The sequence below is a fragment of the Cygnus olor genome, chromosome 16, assembly GCF_009769625.2.
Source record: "Cygnus olor isolate bCygOlo1 chromosome 16, bCygOlo1.pri.v2, whole genome shotgun sequence".
Classification (NCBI taxonomy): Eukaryota; Metazoa; Chordata; class Aves; order Anseriformes; family Anatidae; genus Cygnus; species Cygnus olor.
The window spans coordinates 1108887-1131884 of NC_049184.1; the positions used below are offsets into that span (position 1 = coordinate 1108887).

At 39.9% G+C, this 22998-nt stretch overlaps 1 protein-coding gene across 1 annotated transcript in view; it reads right to left on the reverse strand.

Annotated features, from left to right (window-relative positions):
• The window catches only part of PHF20 (PHD finger protein 20), a 77493-nt gene that overhangs the window by 23535 nt on the left and 30960 nt on the right, over positions 1-22998 (reverse strand). Inside the window, 5 exon segments of the mRNA XM_040575349.1 lie at positions 999-1160; positions 4755-4853; positions 7835-8017; positions 17415-17648; positions 17651-17692. Coding sequence (XP_040431283.1) covers positions 999-1160; positions 4755-4853; positions 7835-8017; positions 17415-17648; positions 17651-17692 — 720 coding nt within the window.

Genomic DNA, 22998 nt, shown 5'->3' on the forward strand with positions numbered 1-22998 from the left:
CACCAGAACCCCCACGTCCCTCCCTGCAGGGCTGCTCTCAGCAAGTTCTTCTCCCAGCCTGTACTCATGTCTGGGATTGCCCCGGCCCAGGTGCAGCACCTTGCGCTTGGACTTGTTGAACCTGATGCGGTTAACGTGGGCCCCCTTCTCCAGCCCGCCCAGGTCCCTTTGAATGCCATCTCTTCCTTCTTTGGTACCAACCGCACCACTCAGCTTGGCGACATCTGCAAACTTGCTGAGCATGCACTCGATCCCACTGGCTATGTCGTTGATAAAGATACTAAACAGCACCGGTCCTAGGGACAGACCCCTGAGGGACACCGCTCGTCACCAGCTTCCACCTGGACATGGAAGCCATTGAGCACCGCTCTCTGGGTACGGCCTTCAAGCCAATTCCTTATCCACTGAATGGTGCACCCACCAAATCCACATCACTCCAATCTGGAGATCAGGATGTCACGTGGGACCGTGCCAAAGGCCTTACACAAGTCCAGGTAGATGACACTGGTTGGTCTTCCCTTGTCAGCTGACTCAGCCACTCCATCCTAGAAGGCCACCAGATTGGTCAGACACAATTTGCCCTTGGTGAAGCTGTGCTGGCTGTCTCAGAACACCTCCTTGTCCTGCGTGTGCCTTGACATTGCTTCCAGGAGGATCTGTTCCACGATCTTCCCAGGCACAGAGGTGAGGTTCACCAGTCTGTAGTTCCCCAGGTCTTCCTTTCTACCCTTTTTTTTAAAATGGGAGTGATGTTTCCCTTTTTCCAGTCACTGGCAGAGACAAAGCAAACAGCAAAGGCACCACCAGCATCTAGCTCTGACAAATGAATTGGGTTCAGCTTCTTCAGGCAGTGCAAAGGAAACACGAGGTCATGTGCAAGAATAGCCAAACCTGCATTATGAGTACTAGTCTTCACACACATGCTGTAATAGAGCAGCTCACACATTTATTAGTGATCAAAGACAGAACTAGTAAGCCATAAAGAAGTCTCATTTTACCATTTGTTTTTGATTTTCCTCTGTGCTGTCCAGACTCAGAGCACTGCAGCTCTGTGCTTGTGTGGGCAGTTGATTTATTTGAAGAAATACATTTTGTGACAACTGATTTTTCAGGAGAAAGTTCCTGCGAAATATCTGTGTTTTCTTCACTGCCAGAGTACTCTGTAAAATTATAAGAAGTACTATGGTTAGAAGTTTGCGGTTAAGGAAACAAGACAGAAGAAAATACAGCATCATAACAACAGGCACATATGATTCACTGAGACACTGTCCACTTTAACATTCTAGGACTCCAGGACTTCATTATATTGCTGAAAGAAGTGCAAACTTTCTAGAGGTAATAAAGGTACCCTCTGAGCCAGAAAAGCCCTGTGCAACTCAATCATCTTCACTGATGAAGTGAGAAAGGCTGGAAACACTGGTTATTTATACATAAATATTCTTCAGGATGAGTATCTACAAATGCTTCTGCATTACAGACAGACATTTCTACTCAAGCACTGTTAGCTGGAGACCTCTCCCTCATACCCCATTATTCACGTGGGCTAAACACATTCCCCTAATGTCACGGGCTACAAGGAAACAGAGCCTCTTCTTATATTCTCCTAGCGCATGTACAAAATGGTACTCTTGGGTGGAAAAGAAAAAACCACGATTAGAAACATATGGAGGAAACACCTAGAACCGTTTCTCTGTGACACACCCATTCGTCATGCTCTGGCACATACATCAACTCAGTTTGTCTGCAGTTGTAAGCAGTACGCTCCACATCAGTCATCTGAAGGAAACCTTCAGAGTTCCTAGACTAAAAAATAAGGACAACATCAAAACTGATGTAAAAATATAGGGCCAAAACAAATAAATCCCAGGAAACACAAGTGGCCTAAGTTCTTTCAAGTAATGTACAACAGACGGAAAGCTCGTTTAGCTGTAGTCACCCGCATGCACCTCAAGTTGCCCTAGTACACAGAATTCTGTTAGTAAGCTGTTAGTAAGATGTATAAAAAGGAATGTAAGGAATGTAATTGTATAAAAGGACGCATAAAAAGATGTACAGAAAGGAAAAAAACTTTGGGCCCAAGAGTCACTGACCTTCTCAACCGCTGCAGCTCAGAGAGCTGATTATTGCTAATTGCCTCAGGCATTTTAAAGACCTGACAATAGCTTAAGGACTGCAAGCCTGAATTAAAACAATCTGCCTGTTACAGTCTGTCCCCCAAAATTCAGGGAACCAATACAGCTGATGATTTAACAAAAAAATGAAACTGTCCAGGACATATGCTGGTGCAGCAATAGTTAAAGTGTGTTCTCCTGACTTCACCTTGAGAACTATTTCTCACCTCTTTTGATGTCTCTTTTCTGAAGAAGTAAGGCATCAAGCCTTTCTCTCCCTCACTTTGTAGTAGGAAACAGTTTGTCCAAGTTCAAAGAACTGCCTGCCTATGGTTTCTCAGATCCAATTAATCTATTATGTTCAGAAGAACATAATTTGCAAGCATCTTGAGAAAGTTTTATTTTGGATTATATGTAGCTGGATGTTTTACCGGGGGGTGGTGGTGGTGGTGGTGTCAGTGTTGGAATGTCACTCCTCACTATTCTGGTGCCAATCATTTGGTAACACTCCAATTTCAGCACTGGAAGATAAACTAAAGCTCCTCATTCTGGAGTGCTGTCTGCCCGTTTCTTGACTTCTGAACTTTGAAGATGTTACAGAGTAGCAATGAGATCTGAGAAGGACAGATTTTAGATAACTAACTAAAGTAAGGTTAGTTTGGGATTGAAATGCCCCAAAACCTTCATGTTGCTCCAAAAATTTTAGGAACATGACACATCACGTTTTTTGTATGCATTTGAATATCTCTACACTAAAATGCTGAATCTCCGGATCGTGTAAGCTAAAGTACAGAAACTAGAAATACATCCAGCCACCACAGCTATCCCAACTTGTCTGGTACCCATTTTGGAGGCTTCAGAAGCCAACATGCTTTCATTTACATTTCAAAAACCCAAGGACAAAGGGACAAACAATTTGTTGGTATGATTATTTGTCAAATTATTGAGTAAGTTTACAAATTAGGATTTGTAGAATATCTACATATTTGTGGGCACCATGTCATCAGAAAGTCACTGAAGTCATTTGTTTCAATTCAATTCTGAGTCAGTCTACTTGTGGTTCATTCTTTCCCTCTACTCTCTCATGACAGCTTGTCCAACGTCTTCACAGAAGTTAACAGAAGTTATTCTTTCCAGTCTGAAAAACTCCTCCATAAGGAGCTCTCGTTTGACACATTATGCATGAATACACTGCTTTAATGATCCTAGACTTCAATCAATGACATAGGAAGTCGTCAAGCTTGATCTGTACATTTTGAAATCTTACGATATCAGCTGCCATGTTTGGAAGTTACGAATCCAACCACCAGTAACCATCTTGGGCTTATATATGACATTCAAAGTGTGAAGAGGAAAGTATTCCCTGTTGACTTCATCTTCAGAAGCTTTGGAAGACACATTGTCCTGGTTTCAGTTAGGACAGAGTTAATTTTCCTCCTAGTAGCTGGCAGGGTGCTATGTTTTGGATTAGAATGAGAAGAGCGCTGATAACATGCTGATGTTTTAATTGTTGTAGAGCAGTGCTTACACCAAGCCAAGGACTTTTCAGCCTCTCTCTGTCCTGCTAGCGAGCAGGCTAGGGATGCAGCAGAAGCTGGGAGGGGACAGACCCAGGACAGCTGACCCAAACTGGCCAAAGGGGTATTCCATACCATCTGACGTCATGCTGAACAATATATAGGGGTGGCTAGCCGGGGTGGAGGGGGGGCCGACTGCTCGGGGATAGGCTGGGCATCGGTCAACGGGTGGTGAGCAATTGCATTGTGCATCACTTATTTCGTACACATTATTACTATTAATACTATTATTATTATTATTATTGTTGTTATTCTTTTCCCTGTCTTAATAAACTGTCTTTATCTCAACTCACAGGCTTCACTTTCCCGTTTCTCTCCCCCATCCCGGAGAGGGAGGGGGGAGGGTGAGCGAACGGCTGTGTGGTGTTTGACTGCCAGCCGGGCTAAACCACAACACACATTATTACAATCTTCCTATTAAATGCAGGTGGAACAGCAATTTGAGACATGAGATGGACAAAGCCTGAGTACAGACATAAAGTAAAGATTCTACCGTGTCTCCAGAAGATTTATCCTTTTGAAAAAAAAAAAACAAAAACTTGGGTGTGTCAGCTCATTATCAGAACCTCTGAAAATAAGTGAATATATAAGAACTCAAAGTTAACAGCAGAAAAAGAGTACCCATCAGCATTTTCAAGCCCCATCACTCAAACAGGAGAGCTAGAACTCTCATATACACGGAACATCTGGTACACAGGGTACTTGGTAACAAATTGAGGGGACCTGCACACTCTTTAACTGGGTGAAACTTGCATAGAGGTCTATCTTCCTAATGGAAAGCCGAACTTGAAGACTAACACATCCATTTTGGAGTTTGATTTATTCTGTGCCATTATAACCACTATTATCAGCTATTATTCAGCATTAATGATACACATGAATTATCTTGCCAATCATGGTTTAATCTTAATGACAATAAAGTCACAACTACTAGGTAAATGAAGGAAACATATCTGCAATGATAAGAAATATATCTGCAATGTCTCCTCTCAAGAGCATGGGACTGGGTAACAGGCAAAACAAGGAAACAAAACCATTTTCCTCTAAAGAAAAAAAAAAGCTTTACCAGGCTTAGCTCTCTTTTTCTTTTTTTTCTTTTTCTTTGCCTTGGACCTTCCATAGTCTTTGGATTTTCTTTCTTTGTTCTTCTCATATTCTTTAACAGCTGAAATTAGACAACATTCCAATTTAATTTTAAAGATATACACAACTATTCTACCTACTAATTTTCTTAAATGCATCCATAGTTTCTTCAGGCAAACATGGACAGTTCACTAGAAAAAAACAGCAAGAAATATTACCTGTAAGAATTCCCAGCCCACAGAATTGGAATGGTCTGTTTTATGTCCTAGTGTGATTGTCCCGTAACTAAGTTACAATAGCATGTAAGAGAAAGCAACTAGGCACCAATGCCCCATTTTCTACTTAAGGTAGTTGGAGTTCCAGCCTTCAGAGATTATTAAGAAACAGAACACTTGAGCATTTGTTATATCCACTTTCTAAGCAGTTGAAATTTCTAGCTGAAATTACTGCTGAACATTTCAGTAGTGTTGTGTCTGACCTAAGAACCCTCCCCTCCAACTCTAGTCCAGTTCCTCAAACATTTTGCTTTCATAGAAAAATGGAGTAACAACTGGTTCAGTTGTCTATACCTGTTTTTCTCTCACCATTTCCTTCCCATCCTATTTTTATGGAAAAAATATCACCCAATTATTCAAAAATTATGACATCTTTCAGTCAAGTCCATCCTCAAAACATGCCTCCAGAGCATTTGCTGTAAGTAACCACATTGCCAGGAAATGTGTACAAACCCTTGCTTTAGATCTCCTGCCACTTGATCGCAACTCCTGTCTTTCAGATTTAGTTCTCTGCAGCAAAATTTCTAGATACTTACAGAGTTCCTTAAAATAAACTCTCCAGACTCTGCAGAGACTACTAGGTGCAACCAGAAGTGTACTATGGAAGCATGCCTTGCATCTCAAAAGGGCTTTGCTCTCAAGAGTGCTCAGCTGGTTAAACCACTCACTATCCCATTTAAAAAAAAAAAAAAAAAACAAAAAAAAAAACTATTTCAATCACTGATTACGAATATCAGAACAAACATCTAAAGACACTACTGTCAGAAACACTCTCCTAAACACTCTCCTACACAAAACGTTTAAGAACCCCAACTAGTCTGTAACCACTCAGGAAGCAAAACAATACCAGTATATTATGTTAACCTCCTACAATATACTATTCAGTAACCTCTCTAATCCACAATGTGAGGCTACATTTTTGAGGTACAAGCTGCCCACTTTGAGAAACTGGACATCTCAGTCACATTAAGGTGATTACCAGCTGTGATAAACGTGCAGGGGACAAATGATTATAGCATGCCATTTAAAAAGCCTTCAGCTCTTACATTTCCCCTGCCTTTCAGTCCTTGCGTATCTCCTGCTCCTTTGTAGCTTTTGTCCTCCTTTGGCATGTTATCAATGACAGTTGCTAAAACTGTGCATTGCCAGCAGCCACATTAGCTGCTGACATTGATGGCAGCCTGCCATACAAATTACATGTCCTTCAGAAGGAACATGACTGAAAATGACTGGCAGTAAAAGAGACAAACTTCATTCCCACTCTGTTACCATGGCGGGGTGAAAGGAAAAAGAGGTTCATACGCATATCTCAGCATAAAGCTTCTAGCTACATCTTACTTTCCTTTGTCTTTAATCTCTCCCAGTCTTCCAGTGCTCAGGACCCTCTGGGTACCATTTCCTTCTCCCTGCTCATATGCAGGGACGCTATTAAGTTCTGTCATTTTACTCTTCCAGGAAAAGGTCAAAGGGACAATAACTGAGGTCAATATAGGCAGGAAAAAGTTGCATCTTTTCAGTTGGAAAGTGAAGATAGTCAGATCATCTAATCTGTTTTAGGATATGTGAGAGGGCATTTCTTCTATCACTCAACACATCAGTTGTAAGTGGGACAAAAACTGTTCCTTGGTCCCATGCTTTTTCCCTCTGAACTAGAGGGTATGTATTTTTTCATTTTTCTTTTAAAAGGCAACTATTTGCACTTTTCTGTGTATTTAACTACCTCATACAGTTAAATCAACAGGCCTTCCAAAAACCCTGTACTGCTGGGAAACAAGCTGTTTCTTGTAAGTATTTGGAAGTTTTCTTGGAAAGTTTTCTTTTGGAAGAATTCTCACTGGAAGACAACCAGTTATGGCAGGCACCCAACCTAACCTAGGTTAGGAGCATCCTCATAGACTTGCATAATCAAAGAGAAAAAAAATGCCTTCTACAATCCTAAAAAAATATCACAACCACATTTTTAAAAAGGATATTTTTTTTTGCCAAAAGCACAAAAAATTAAATCCTTTATTTCCCTGCATGGCCAAGACAGACTAAAGAGGATGAGCACTTAAGTCAACCCCCCCAACACTTAAGTTTGTGCTAATGTCTTTAGGCCATTCTCTCAATTAAGAAATACCCTACTGAGTCAGACCAGTGAAAACATTGAAATTCTCCAGAATAAAAGTATTACAAGTAAAATTCACTTAGCACGGATTTTCACGTTCCTCACCATTGTGGCTCAAATTGTAACCACATATCTGAAAGAGAACAGTGATGTAGGAACCTGTATTATAGAAGAATCTAGTATAAACAGGGTTTACAATATACCACTGAAAAGAGTTAAGCCACCCAGAGATTTTAAGTAGCACAGATCGTTGGCTACCAGAAAAAGTGAAGTCTCAAATTTATGCATCTCGACAAGTTCACGATTACTTAAAATAACGCTTTGGACAACCCAGGGTTGTTCCAACAACAGAATTAAGATATGTATCAAATAAGCAAATTGAATGAAAACATTCTTCTCTTTTTAAAATATTCTACTACTTTTTCCATCTAAAAAAAGTTACACACCATGAGTGGGAACATTGAAATTCCTGAGTATAGAAAAAAATTCAGAAATTTCATTATATCAATTCTTCATTTGAAACCACTACAAAGGAACAGTGAAAAATACTGCTTAAATTGTATACTCATTAAAAAATAACTTTTAAAAACTAGGTAAATAGAATGCTTTCTACCAATATTATCAGTTCCTACCAATGCTTAAACCTTTTGCAAGAGTTCATTTTAAACTCAAGAAGCGTACCATTTTCAACTCTTTTTTTTTCTGGAGGCTTCCGGAGTGATCTCGCTATGTGGTTCTCCTTGGTTTGTTCTCTAACAGAATGTCGGTGACTATTTAATGCATTTACAGCAGTTGATGTTCTTCTCTTCTCTATTTTTTCATCTCTATATGGGGTACTCCTTAGGGCTATGCGTAGAGGAGCATCTACAAAGAGAATAAAGATGAGGTCTAAACTTTAAATACTTTCAAAATGGAACTCTACTTCACCAGCAGCAGTTCTAGTTGTCCATAGGGAGCATCTCTGATGAAATAAACCACTAAGCTTGCAGTCCCAGCAACTTGACCACAGAAGAGTTTTTAAGCAGAAGCTGATTTAAAGTCTAAGACCTGCAATGCTTTTCGTTGTTGCAATCCCCAAAGCTTTATTCTTCCAGAAATACTGTTGCATTGAGGAAATATGGAGATAGAAACAGTTCAGCTCAGAGTGATATGGTCAGATAAATGTTTCTTTAAAGAGAAAATAAAAGAGGTCCTGTTAATTTAAATAGAGGAACCACAGCCTATTCTCAAAAGTGTGCTTTGTAACAAGCATATAGAAGCTCTGCATATCTAAGGAAGGGGAGTTTTAAAGTACATACCACTGAAATAACAGCATTTCAGCCAGGAGAGAGATGCAAGAATTCAGTATCACTACCTAAAACCCATAAAATCATGAGATAGACAGACAATTTCATCTGTGATTCCATCAACTATTAAGTCAAGTCTTCTTGCAATATTCTTCTTGCCACTTTGAAGTATGACATCAAGTATCTTCGTCAATCAGAACCAGTAGCTAAGCTGACAGAATGCTGATTTTCATCAAGAATGTATAATTCTATAATCATAAGCATCTCAAATTGGATACTAAAGGCAACTTCTGTCCTGTCTGAAGACTTACATGTCAATAGGTTTTTCATTTGGAAGCCTCTCTAAATAACCGTGAGCAGGAGTTGAAAATGACTGAAGACAGAAGAGTCCAAGTTCAGCATACTTAAGAGAAGTGGAATCAAGTACTCTGGCCCGACCAACATTTTAAGTTGGAGCTGTGAGGCACATTAAGACATCTCTTCATGTCCCTTTCAGAATCAAGTGGATCTCTTCAAGCTGAAGGAACCAGCAAATATCTAGCAAAACCTGAGGCTGTCAGATGGCTTTCTCCCTGGTCCTCCTCCCACACTGAAGTTACATTAAAACTTCAGAAAAAAAGAGAAGGTGGTGTTTGTAACAATTTTAATAGCCAACTAGTTACCTTTCAGTCATTTACCATAGTGCTTTACATCAGCTACAATAGAAGACAGAAAAGTGACAAGGAGTCCAAGTTTCCTCCACAAGACTGTCATGAAGGTGACTTCTGTCCAGTAAGGCAACTCCCTGTTGCCTTTCCTTCGGTGCTTATTGAACTCAAAAGAGCTACAAGACTGTAGGATATAGAACGTTTCTTCCATGGAGAATTCTCCTTGAAGATACTCCTTGAGTATCCAGAAGATACTCCTTGACAATATACCACAGTAATACGTACAGCTTTCCATTTTCAACAGAACCAACTTCTCTTGCAGGAATAAGTTTTGTTGTTGTTGTTGTTGTTCAAATACAGGTCTATTTTTGCAGGACTTCTCACTAACAGAAATCACTTCTGTGAACCTTCGCAAACAATGAATTGAGTAAGTCATCAGTTCAAACAAAAAACTTTTTTCCCATGGTACACAGTAGCTGAAAAATAAGATTATGGTACCTTATGATCTGTTTGGGAACAACACAGTCCTAGCAAACTTTCTGAAAGGCAAAAGGTTTGTAGCAGCACACGCTGACAAGACACAAACAAGCCAGAGAAGCATTCCTGAATATCTACCATTCTGCCTGCTTTAAGTTCCAAAAATATTTATAGAACAGCATCTCAGGGAACTTAAAAAAAAAATCAGACTAGGAAAAAAGCCAGACAACCTTCATTTAGGCCTCCTAACTTTCCTTTCTCCCAGGAGCTAAACTCAATTAACATCTGAAGAATTCTGCGGCCACCGTGATCCCACGAAAAGGCTTCCTGTGGGCTGAGATCTGCATACACAGACTCTTGAGGGAACAAAAGAGTATTGTGTTTTCTAGCTTTGTAAGAGTGAAAATTTAAGAAGATTTTTGCCAAGACTATTGCATCTTTTAACACACAAAGGTTAATCCATTCCTGTAATATTTTTCAGCTACCATGAACACTCTTTTGGGGTAGTCCAAAGGTACCCTATCATATGCCAGGTGTATTTTTCTTCAAAAATAGTTATCAACAAACATGTTAACTCTGAAAAACTTTTTGTTCCATCAATAGAAAAGTGTAGAGGGTCTAAGACTGCTGAGTACTCTGAAAGCCACATCAGGAGTTGTGACTGAAACTGAAAAGAAGGTAAGATTAAAAATATGGAAAGTCATCCTAAACTTTTGGGAATGTAAAGATTAAACTTGTGCCATGAAGACCCAAACTTGTAAACTTTCCGATTGTAGTATCTTAAATCGTCCCAAAACAACATTTTCAAGTATACTTCTGTGAAGCAGGCCAATTTTTAAATTAGCCACCAAAAGAATGAAAAGCAATTACTTACCGTAACAACCACAACTAAGAACTTGCATTTATGAACATGCCATTAAAAACCCACACATTCCCCAACCTCAGGCTTTCTGCTTTAGCACCGCCAGCAGCATGCCATATGCATTTATGCTCCTCCCTCTCTGAGTCAACCTTCACTCTCCTAAAAGGCTTCCTACTCTCCTGTCTCCTCCCCATCACAGGAATTCCTGATGTGCAATTTCAAGAAAAGCCAACAGAGAAACGCAAAAACACTGTATTTGCACACACCACACCTTGTAGTTTTGTTGCTGCTAACTAACTTCTCCATCAAGCACTCGTCCCTGTAATCAGTCAGCTGAAACTACCAAGAAACAACCCATGTCTATACTGTAAGTCTGTAGTAAAAGCAGAACAATGCTCATAAAGACCCTAGTAGGTGCTCCAGTGACCATGCATTTCCTAAAGCTGCCCGTGCAGCTCCCATGAAGACACCCGCACTTTATCCTTAGACAGGACACAGGCATCATCTAAGCTACAACTTCCACACATTCCTGATAATGCTTAACTTGACCAAAATCAAAGTAAATATTCACAGAATGTTAGGGATTGGAAGGAACCATGAAAGATCATCAAGTCCAATCCCCTGCCGGAGCACGAACACCTAGATCAGGTCACACAGGAACGCGTCCAGGCGGGTTTTGAAAGTCTCCAGAGAAGGAGACTCCACAACCCCCCTGGGCAGCCTGCCCCAGTGCTCTGTCAGCCTCAATGTGAAAAAGTTTTGTCTCATATTTAAGTGGAACCTCCTATGTTCCAGCTTGCACCCATTGCCCCGCCTTATCATTGGATGTTACTGAGAAGAGCCTGCCTCCGTCCTCCTGACACTCACCCTTTACATATTTATAAATGTTAAAGTCACCCCTCAGTCTCCTCTTCTCCAAGCTAAAGAGACCGAGCTCCCTCAGCCACTCCCCGTAAGGGAGATGCTTCACTCCCTTAATTACCCTCATGGCTCTGTGCTGGGCTCTCTCAAGCAGTTCCCTGTCCTTCTTGAACTGAGGGGCCCAGAGCTAGATGCAATATTCCGGATGTGGTCTCACCAGGGCAGAGTAGAGGGGGGGGAGAACCTCTCTTGACCTACTAACCACAGCCCTTCTGATACACCCCAGGATGCCACCAGCCTTCTTGGCCACAAGGGCACAGGGCTGGCTCATGGTCATCCGGCTGTCCACCAGGACCCCCAGGTCCCTCTCCCCTTCACTGCTTTCCAGCAGGGCAGTCCCGAACTTACACTGTTGTCCCGGGTTGTTCTTGCCAGGACTCTACACTTGCCCTCTTTATACTTCATGAAGTTTCTCCCCACCCAACTCTCTCCAGCCTGTCGAGGTCCCGCTGGATGGAAGCAGTATCCTTTAATCCCTCTATGATTCAGAATATCCATAATTATTAGAATTATATGATTCTCTACAAATAGAGCACAAGAGCTCCCTGACACAGAACAAGGGTACTGAATAGCTGAACATTTCCTGAACCATGACACTGGAGCGGAACACCAGCAGGTGAATTTCCAGTTCAGATGAACCTAAATAACAATAACAGGAACAGGAGATAAATTCATTAAAAGAAAACAAAAACAAACAACAGACAGGCTTGCTTGTAATTGCTCACAGCCTTCTTCCAGCAGGTTCTTTCAGGCCTTTATCCTGCAGGCTTGGCTTTCCGAAGCCTGTGAGAAGTACCCTCCTCTATGTGAGGAACTGATCTGGAAGCAGTGAAGTATGTTAGAAACTAAAACAAATATAGACCTAAGAAATGAAATCATCTCAGCCACGCAGAAGCCACAAAGACTAGCCAGGTAAAGCCTTAAGAGGAACTTAGATCTGAACATGTCACAAGTCAGTTGACAAGCAATGCAACAGCCTTCACGTCCAACAGAACAGATGTCAGATGTTGGTTTAGGAAGAGCATTCAACCTCCACAGGAAGCAAAGAGACTGAATTCCTCAAGTGTTGTCTATTGTACAATATTCACCATACGCAGTTGTGAAATCCTTTGCTGAGAACATACACTCATGTTTTCAATAACAAAGACCACTTATCTTGACTTACAGCTAAAGAATTTGACACAGCCATCCTCCACAAACTCTACGCCGTATCTTGAGATAAGACAAAACTGACTGGCGATTCTGCAGAAATCAGGGTTAACACAGCTCCTCACCATCTCCAACAGTGACAAACCCTGTGTTTGTAGGGCACCCATGTACATTCTTCCTACTAGCAAAGGGGCACCCACCACCAAAGGATCACCTTGAAAACCACTCTGCTGTGTGACAGCGGTCCACATTAACAGCTATACAGTTGTCACCACAACTGGACGCCTTAGATAAATTTAATCTTTTAAGTTTAAGCAAAGCAAGTTTGCCATCCTGTTCCCTCTGTATGCATGGTTAGGATCTCATCATTATCATGAGTAAAGACAAGACCCTTCTTTCTTTATATGTATTCCTGATGTTAAGACACTCATGCAATTAACATGACACATTAACTCCGAGTAGGTGAGTTTTCTAACAACCGGACCATATACAAAAATTTAAACCCACTGACAAGATTCATGCTTTTTTTTTTCCCCCCTGCAAGCATCTTTCACAGACTCAGCAGGGCACAAGTTTTCTATGGTCCCTAAAATACAAATTGCTGGTCCTCTGCTTTCTTTTGTGCCTCATGGCAAGAAGAACAGCAGGGCCAGCACTGGTAGCAACACGCTAGACTAGACACACATATACCAAAAACACAGCTCAGTGTGGCAAGGAGTTTTTGAGCTCTCAAAAGCAGTTCTAACTTCAAAGCAAGACACCTCAACAGAACTATGTCTTAGGAGTGTAAGGGTAAGGGTATCTATCAGCTGATTAAGTCCCTACCGGTACAACAGTTACGCTCAGGCCAGTACTAAGTGGTTATTAAGAGTATTATGAGTACACCAGCCACCTCAGTGAAGGTTTTGGTGGGATTTTCTTGCATATACACTCAAACTGTGCTACTTGTTCACATCTGACAAGGTTAGAATTTACCTGCAGATCTTCGGTACGTATAAAGTATGAAGCCTCGCCAAGGTCTGAGGTAAAGTGTATCAGCTGTTCAAGCACTGAAGTTTGCCACAAGTTGACTTTCAGACTTCAAGAAAAGTTGTTCAACTCACTCCCTGGCACAAGGGCATGAACTGAATTTTGTTGAATGTCCAAATACCTTGGAGTGGCCTGAGTCAGGACACAACAGACACTAAAAAAAACCTTGTGCAGTACTTCACATACAATAGGATGGCCAGACATACCTGAAGCAAGCTGACATCTTCATATCAAGTAATTTATATAAAATGTTTGTAGGGCAGAAGTCATGGTAAAGAAGGACGTATTTTATCATAATAAAGAATAAATGATTGTGCAGAGAAATAGCTGTGACCACAAAGAGAAAACAAAACCTACTTTACGTTAAGGTATCTGAACATGGAATGTGGTTCTATTCTTTTCTTTCACTACAGCAATCACCAAGTAACTCCAAAGTTTTTTTTCTTTTAAACAGAAGGGCTGTTATACGGCTCTAGATTGCAACCTAAGAGTTTAGGATACAAATGCCCACAACTCCTATATTCCAGGGATACATGAAATCAACAGCCTTATTCTCTACAGAAGACGGTTCTTTCCTGAAAGGCCAAATAGCAGCAATCCTCACGGAGTTAAGTATTATAGCACTGGGCTAGGAAAAAAGTTCTTCCATGACAACGATAGTCTCCTGATAAATTAAAAAGAGGTATTGCCTGAATGTACCAGTAGCCATTCAAGTCTGCTTTATTTTGTTCAGACAAGTCAAGGAAAACTAAAATACCAACTAGGCAATGGTAGTTCCTTCCCCTCTATTCATAGAAAAGGAGCTGAACTCAATGTGGGTCCCTCTTCCAACTCAGGATATTCTATGATTCTATGAAAACTGACGACAGAATTTAGAGAGGTATCTGTCGAATTTGTCACTGCCAAGGCAAGTTCCTTCTTAGGGAGAAGACTGGATGAATCAAGTCAACATTAAACTTTCTAGCTCACTTACATTTTGAAGCCAATGGCAAGTGGCATGATTTACAACAGTTCAAATGCTGAAATTTCAGTCTCTACTTTTGTGCAAAATACTTATACTTACATTTGTTCTTCATGCATCCCAAAGCATGGTCAATGAAGACCGCTTACATCCGTCTTCTTTTCAATGTGTCAAAATTCTAATTTCAAGCACTACAACAAGTTTTTCCAACTGTTCTGAATATTGCATCATTTCCTAGAACTCCAGGACCAGGAAAAGTAAGTATTTTTCCATTCACTTCCAACCTTTTGTTTTATTTTTATATACTGTGTAGCAGAAACAGTAAACATTCCTAGAACTCCAAGATGAAACTTCAGAAGGATCAAGGATTAAAGCATAGTAAAGCTTCTAAAGCAAGGGTATCTAAAGCAAGCTTCTGGAATAACAAAACTAATTTCTGAAGTCTTGTCTGCTAGAAGTTGCCACCTTTTCTTAACCTAATAAAGCAAAGTACTATGAAAAGGACATTTTTACCAAAAGGTAAAATAATTTTTAAAATATGTACACTTTGAATAGGAGAATTTGTTGTAATGCTCACAAAAGGATCATAAAGATGATAAAGTAAACCCACTGTATACCATACCCAATTATGCATTTGAAAGTCTGCACTCTCACTACGCAATACATCCCAAAACATCTTTTTAAAAATGTGACAGTCTTGCTTAGCAGGCTGTCTTCCTGTTCAGGCAGTTAAGAACAGAAAAGAGGCTTGCAAAAAGACAAGAGAACAGAATACAAAACGTAGCAATATGACTCCATAAATCCCATTAACCCCACTTCAGAATTTTTGGTACCAGCAAAGGAAGAACATTAAGAATAAAAAAGTTGAGCTAAAAATACAAACACCACTTAATAATCGGACATGTTATGACATAAGTGATGTAAAATGGCACTCCTTTTCCTTATCGAGGAAAACCAGTAGCTCCACAACAGCAGACCGATGGTGAGTGTGACTTTGAAAACGCCACTGTCCATCTTCCACCACACTGCTGATTCACAGTCATCAGCTGTCAGCGCAGACAAGGGACTATGCAGGGATATGCTATGAACGACACACACCCACTCCCAAATGAAGAAAGAAAGGGGTGGAGATTTAATATAAGGAAGTATTATTAGATCTTAATGCCACAAAAAGTTACCCACCAGTGCAGCCAAGATGGCGGCATCAAACCAACAGTATATACCTGGGGAAAGGGAATAATGAGAGGGTCAAGATCTTGAGCCACTACTCAGTTCACTCAAACCAATCACAGGAAAACAATTTTTCAAACTGAGATAATTGTACAGCTCCACAAGAAGTAGAATAGCAGTCCGCTATGAAAAACCACCTGACATGCATTTCCCTGGAGGTGCTCACGGCTAGGCTGGATGGGGCCTGGCCAAACCTGATCTAGTGGGTGGCATCCCTGCCCACGGTATGGCGGCTGGAGTTAGATGATATCTAAGGTCCCTTGCAACCCGAGCCATTCCATGGTTCTATGCAAGAAGCCTACTCTGATTGCTGTGCAGTGTTAGTGGCCACATTTTGTAAACCACTTGTCCCGGGTCCCTTTCTCTAGGCAGTAATTCAGTTTCATATAAGCTGCAAAGTATAATAAACACACAAAAACAATTATATAAACAAGTATAAAAACACTTAAAAGGTGCCTTTAATTAATTCTTACGCCTTTGTGTCATTTCAAGTTACAGAAGCATCTGGGGCATAGAAGTTTACATTCAGTAGCAGTAAATTAAGTTACACTATCTTGTTAGGAACAGGAAGTAGCATCTCCAATGAAAAATATTTGCCAGAGACATTATGAAAAGCAGACATGAAGCAAGGTAAAACACGTTATACTCTGCTATCGTACACTGGTAACTCAGTGAATAGCTTGCAAGATTTTAAAATTCTTAATTATACAAAATACTAATGAAAGATCAAGTGCAAAGATGATTGATAAGTACCAGGGAATTCAGCAAAGAGAAAGATGGATTTTATAAAACTGTCTCAGTCAGAAGAGAAGAGAGATAATCCTCATGGGCCTGCAGTACAAAGAGAAAGCAGCCCACAAGAACAAAGTCTGGACACATCGTCAACACCACCACTGCAGTTCCCAGGTACACCCACATTGTCACTGAAATATTTGAGACACCAGGAACAAAGTGCTTCAGAGAATGAAACTGTGAAGCAGAAGTTAACATAATTCTAAAAACTGCAAAGCAGTTATCAGTTATAACTGAAGAATTCCGATTTCCACCCCCTCCCCCCCCCCGGATTTTCCCTTTCCACTGTCAGTTGCATGCGGATCTTTCAAGCACAGCTCTAGCAACTGCACTTGTTAAAGACTGGCTTTTTTCTTCCATAGGTCCAGCAGAGACAGGTATTAGATTCCTACACTGGTACACTATATTCTTGAAGTCAGCTTGTGAAATGTGAAGACCAAGTAAGAAATAAAGAGAGATGGAATTATCCAGACTGTTGCCTTAGTACAGAAAAGGACAAAAGAAGTCTTCTAATAACACTAGTTAGGCATTTGTCAAAAATAGAAGGAAGAAAAAGATAAACTCCATGGATTGTAGTTTTGAAGAAGAAACAGAGGCTTAACACTTGAGTAAGCTTTTACAAAGAAATAAGAGAAGCTACACAATCACTTCATTATAGTACATGATCCTTACTTCTAGATGAGGGAATTTCTTCAGTTTATCTTCATTAAAACATGATGTTTACAGATATTATTATACTCCTTCTCCACAAAGAAATACCTAAGATGGAGCTGTAAGGAGGCTGCTTTGGCCTGAAAGGAAATCAATTTATGTTCTTTTCTGCTTCCCCTCCCTGCTGCTGCTGTTAAAAGTAAAAATAAATAAGTAAAAAAGGAAAAGAAAAGGAAGAGATCGTCGAGATACTTACACAATGAACCAGTTGAGGTCCGTCCTCTTTTTGACCTTTCTTGATTAGTTTTTTCAGAAGCCAAAGAAGCTCTGGTTTGAATATGTCTTTTTACCGGGTTCTGCTGTGATTCTGCTGCTTTCTCCACTCCATGAAAGTATTTCATATGATAATGCAATAACTTCGCTTTGCGGAAGGATTTTGAACAGTCCACAAACTTGCATTTAAACTTGTGATCTTGATCAACAGTTGCATTTTTTTTGGTGCAAGAAAATCTGCTCTCCTAAAAGGTTTTGTTACTGTAAGAACAAAACAGATAAATTCCCCCATGCATTTGCTATATTTATCAAAAGGCTTCCAAAATTAAAAAAAAAAATGGGCATGCATTCAAAATGTGTTAGTTATGAAATGCTAAAAATAAAACTTTAATGTTGTATCTGCCGTTAAGATCAATAGTGTTTAAGGGAGAACTCTGCCCTACTGTGCTCCTAAAATCATTTGTCACAATGCTCATGTTTTTATGAATAACTTAGTCTAGATATTTTGCTTCTATGACTCCTTTGTCCAACAGCTAGTATCACTGTATATAGTGCTACTCTAGATACAAGACAGAATTATAATCTTCAGTATTCCAACTAAAACATACAGTATGTTCTATCAGGTATGTTATTTACTTGTTAATAACTGTTCACATCTTTGGTGCAAGCACTTTCCAAGGAAAACACTTCTGCTCAACTACTTTCCTATCTTCTTTCTGGATGCCTTGCCTGACCACTGAAGTCTGATTACTTTCAACAACGATGGAACAATAAACAGTATGTCAGAACGACATTTTTCTAAATGTCTCCTAGAAGTTACGGTTAATTAGTTTCTCAAAAAAAAAAAAGGCAAGTCTTCCAACTCAAGAAAGTTTTAAGCATTTGCTTAACAAAGCATTACTGTACAACCAGGGTATACCTCAATTTGACCTGTTAATTTCTTGTTCCATCTCCCAGGACTTTAGAAACTTAATATTTTTGCTATGAAATACATAAACATTGTGAACTAACAGTAAATCAGACTACTGTCACTAGCCCCTGCATATGACAAAACAGGAGAGGCAGCAAATTGGAAACGGATACAAGAGATCTGGACAATTATCCATCACTAGCATACATACAGCATCAAATAAAAACCACCAACTAGAGGACAAAGTAATCGTATGAAAGGAGGTATCAGTTTTACAAAACAGTTTCCAAATATAAATTTTCCATTTGTTTTGCCAGCACTAAAACATTATTTCCATATTTATGAGTATTCTCAAACTCAGGGAGTTAAGAAGGAAGAAGCATTTAAAGGCAACACCCAGACCCAGCAACACTGATACAACCCAAAAGTTTTCATTAACATGTTGTGTACCAAGACGTTACATTGAAAGTAGCTGGAAAGAGAGCACAAAGGACCCAGAAACATTACCAACATGAACAAGAGCAGTTACAGATTTTTACAAGCACATGTACACAGGAACGGATTGAATGGGAGAGTTATAGATAGCATCAACACAATTTGATACAAGACAGCACAGATCGCTCACAAATTTTTAGCATGTAGCAACAAAAATGGTGAATTCTACTGAACTGCATATTTAAAGGATATGTAAAAAGCACCCTAGAAAACTATCTGAAGTGTACTCAATTTAAATACTATGTCATGGGAAAAAAAACAAACACCTTGAAGTCATTCATGGAGGAAAAACAAGGAATAGTATTATGGAGAGTGGTATAGGTGGAAAGATTAAGAAACTCATATATGCACATGAGATTGATTAAAAGAAAGAAGTAAATGGTAGAAATGAAGATATAGCTTTTAGGTGTTTCACAGGGAGAATGGGAAAGAAATTTTGGCATAGTTGTATTAAGAACATCCTGACAGGGAAATTGCTTCAAGCAATGAGGGTAGTAAGGTTGCAACAAACCTGACAACTGGATCACGCTAGCAGAATGACAAAGCTTGCCAATACCAAAATCTAAATAGACTGTGCACCATTACAAGCTGCATTCTTAAGGAATGAAAATTATTTTGGGACTGATTAATGAAATGGCTGGTGGATTTAGTGAAAGCAAGTGCAGGCAGGTTCTCTTGACTGTAAGGCTAAAAACCAGCATTCAGGACAACGAAAGATAACTTGCTTCAACTTAATTAGCATTAAGATGGGGAAACTTAACTACAGCAGGAAGGGGCAAACGGGCCCAAAGATTTATTTAACGAGTATTATGAAGATGACAAGGGAAGCTGTTATACCATCATACAGCTGTCACGATGAGGCCCTGTCACGAGCTCTGTACCCAAGCTTGGAGCACTTTCCTTCCATTGGGATGGACAAATTCTTGAGCAGACACAGGGAACAGCTTCTAAATGATCAGCTAAAAGTTAGAAGAGGAGCACAGGATCGTGTCAGCTGAAGTTTAGCAACAAGGAGGTAACAAAGACATGGGGTAGGGGGAAGGAAAGAAGAAGAAAACACTGCAATGTGCAAAAGGAATCTATTCTGAGAAATGAAAACCACAGACAATCACACAAAGTTCAAAACAAAGCTTAAATTACTAGCATTGCCACCACATTTGGGGGCATCTTCCTTCTTTACAAGACAATAGAATTCCCTGCTGCCAGGAAACCGTACAAAACCAAGGCACAGCTCTGCCACCCAGGAGAACCCTTAAGGAGGCTGTACTCCCAGCTAAGCAACAGCTGAAGCTTCTTCATCACACCAACATATAAAAAGGGGGGGGGGGGGGGTTACTTTCGTTCTTACACAATTTTTGCTCACTAAACATAGCACTAAAATTGGTTTCTATTGAAAGAAGGTCAGTTTTGCATTATTAGCATCAAATTTTCAGGCACTTGCCTTTCCAGAGGAGGTTGGTGGGTAAGGTGAATGTATCACGTTTCCTCTGACTACAAAGAAATCTTAATAATAAACCTCCCACCCGCTGTTTCTTCTGTGCTTATAAACAAAGTTAAAAATCTTTACCTGGTACTCAATTAAATGCTACACTATTAATCACACAAATTCAAGGTCAAACAGTGTCTCCTTTAACTTTCACTGCAGAGACAAAAACATCCTTTCAGCATTCAACTCAGCAGCCTACCTCATTTCTCAGTGCACTGTATTATCCAAAGGACACAAGCTTTAAGGCAAATTTAACAGTAAGTTTACAGTAAAGTGTCACCATGTAGAAGCTTAAGTCCACAAGAGATTTCTCCCCCCAGACTCTTTGTTTGAATTGACTGTTAATGGGATAGGAACGTGTGGCAGCAGCCCAGAATCCGGATTTAAGGTCTGCCAGTCTTTGAGAATCTTCTGCAAGGCAGTGGTAAGCCATCCCAAAAATGCCAACAGTGCACTGAATACTTAGAGCTTTTTCTCCTCTCAGTTAGAAGCCTGCCTTTACTGCAGTTTCTAGTCATTAGATCTTCACTAATTGTTTTTTAAAATGATGAGACTTCTAGTCTGTCTCCCGCTCTCCAAAGAAATATTAAGAGAAAAACAAATTATTCCTTCACCTGCTGTTAAACTTAAGTCTCTTCCATCTGGTATTTTCATGATTCTTCAGTTTGTTACTGTTACCCTTCTTGAACTGCAGATGTAAATTTTATGTATTCTGTAGGTAACTGCACCAGTGATTCTGTGTTGTGATGAAAAAACTTGCCTCTGACTTTTCCATCTGTCATAAAAACATGAAGTTGGCTTGTTAGGCCTACTGTTGTCAGCCGGTTCAGTGCAGTCAGCCTCAATCGCACGAACCACTTGGGAGTTCCTTTAGGAATACATGTAGTCCCACAACAGTTCAGGTTTTAATTACAGCCTTATCCCTAGCCCAGATGACGCTCCTTACACCATGCCTTGGACCTCTTTACACCACTGGTCTGACTTCCTCTTTAGCACTGTTTATTTCTTCTGAAACTTTCTGTTGTTCTCCTTCAGCTCAAGTGTTCCTGCTCACCATTTTAGCACTCAAACTATGCTTCTTCCTTAGTTTTCTCAAAACCTTCTCCAAGACCCCAACTGTGAAACAAAGAGTACCTTGCCTGATTGCTCTTCTCACCTTACTTTAGGTAAGAACAGCATTAAGCACCTTCAGCAAATCCAGCAACCATTCAGCTACAGAAAGCAATTGCTGGGTGTAATAAAATACAGAGCATCAATAATCACAGTTCATTATGTGTTCACAAAGTTCTGATTTTTGAGCCTGAAACATTATTTGACATTGGAAGAACTACGTAAGACTATTTCATCTTACCATGTTCTCCCTGTGTCAGCACTGAATTCATAACAATAAAAATAGCGATGTCTACAACACACAAAAAGCTTGGCAAGTGCCCGGTGTACTACTCAATATGCAAACCTCAATATGCGTTCAGAGGGGCTAGCAGGTCGGTGAACTTAAACCTCTCAAAGTGCAAGTGAAGCCTTTAACATTGTTTCCAGATCACTGTGTCTAGTTGTAAGAAACTAAGTTAGCAAGGTTGATGGACTTCCATATATACTCCATCTTTATGTTTACAATGACAACTTTTACACAACCTTGAAGGAATACGAGCCTACCTAAGTGAGCTGCAGGATATGCAGCTGCCCTCTCTAAGTGGATACAAATATTTGCTGCTTCTCCATTAATTGAAACCCAATGCTAAAAGTGACAAAATTAGAAAACCACATGGTAAGTACAAGGTAAATTGAATCCTTGGATGCATGTCTATGCAAATAAAGTCATCTCAAGTTCTGGAAAACACAAACATGATAGTAGATCTGTGGAAAGCAAAGGGAGCTCCCCTTTAAAGTCAAATCAATTTTTGAGAGTAAAGCCACACCAACAGCTGTAGACTGCTTTTAAGGCTGTTTTCAGATACATGAAATAGAGCATCAACTCGCTGTAAAGGTTTGCCAACAGGCTCACCCCATTATTTGAAGCACGACTTGATTTAGCTAAAACCTAAATCACCAGTTGTAATCCCTAAACACTATGGGAGCCAAAAAACAGCAGAACGGTGGGTTTTTTAAGTCCTCTACTACATATAATTAACTTAATCAGAATTTTGATGAAAATTCCAAAAAAGGAAATTAAGTTTTGACAAAATGCTGTATTGCCTTCTAGAACACATTACCTTTTAAAAGATAACAAGCATGTAAGCATTCCCAATTGCATCTGCTGTCACAAGTGACTGCAACTACTGTAAGTCTTGAATCATCTACTGACCAGTAATTGGGCACTCTTAAATATCACTTTTGCCCTTAAAAACTGCTGGTATTAAAATGATATCAACCTTGTTCTTCTTGTACATCGTGCATGTTAAAACCAGTACTACCGGGGTCCATCATTCACCCATGCCAAAACAAAACTAACACCACACACTGAAGAAAAGGAGGGTTATTAATTTTATATTTTGTAGTATTTTCCTACAAAAAGGAGGATGAGTTCCCATCAAGTGATTAAAATTGAAGCCCACAGACAAAGTTAGTACTGGGTTACAAGGTTGCACCATTCTAAATGAAAGTTATCTTTCACCTTAACTCCTATACTTTTTTTTTTGTATGAGAACCCTGTACGTAAGAAATGCCCGTTTTTTC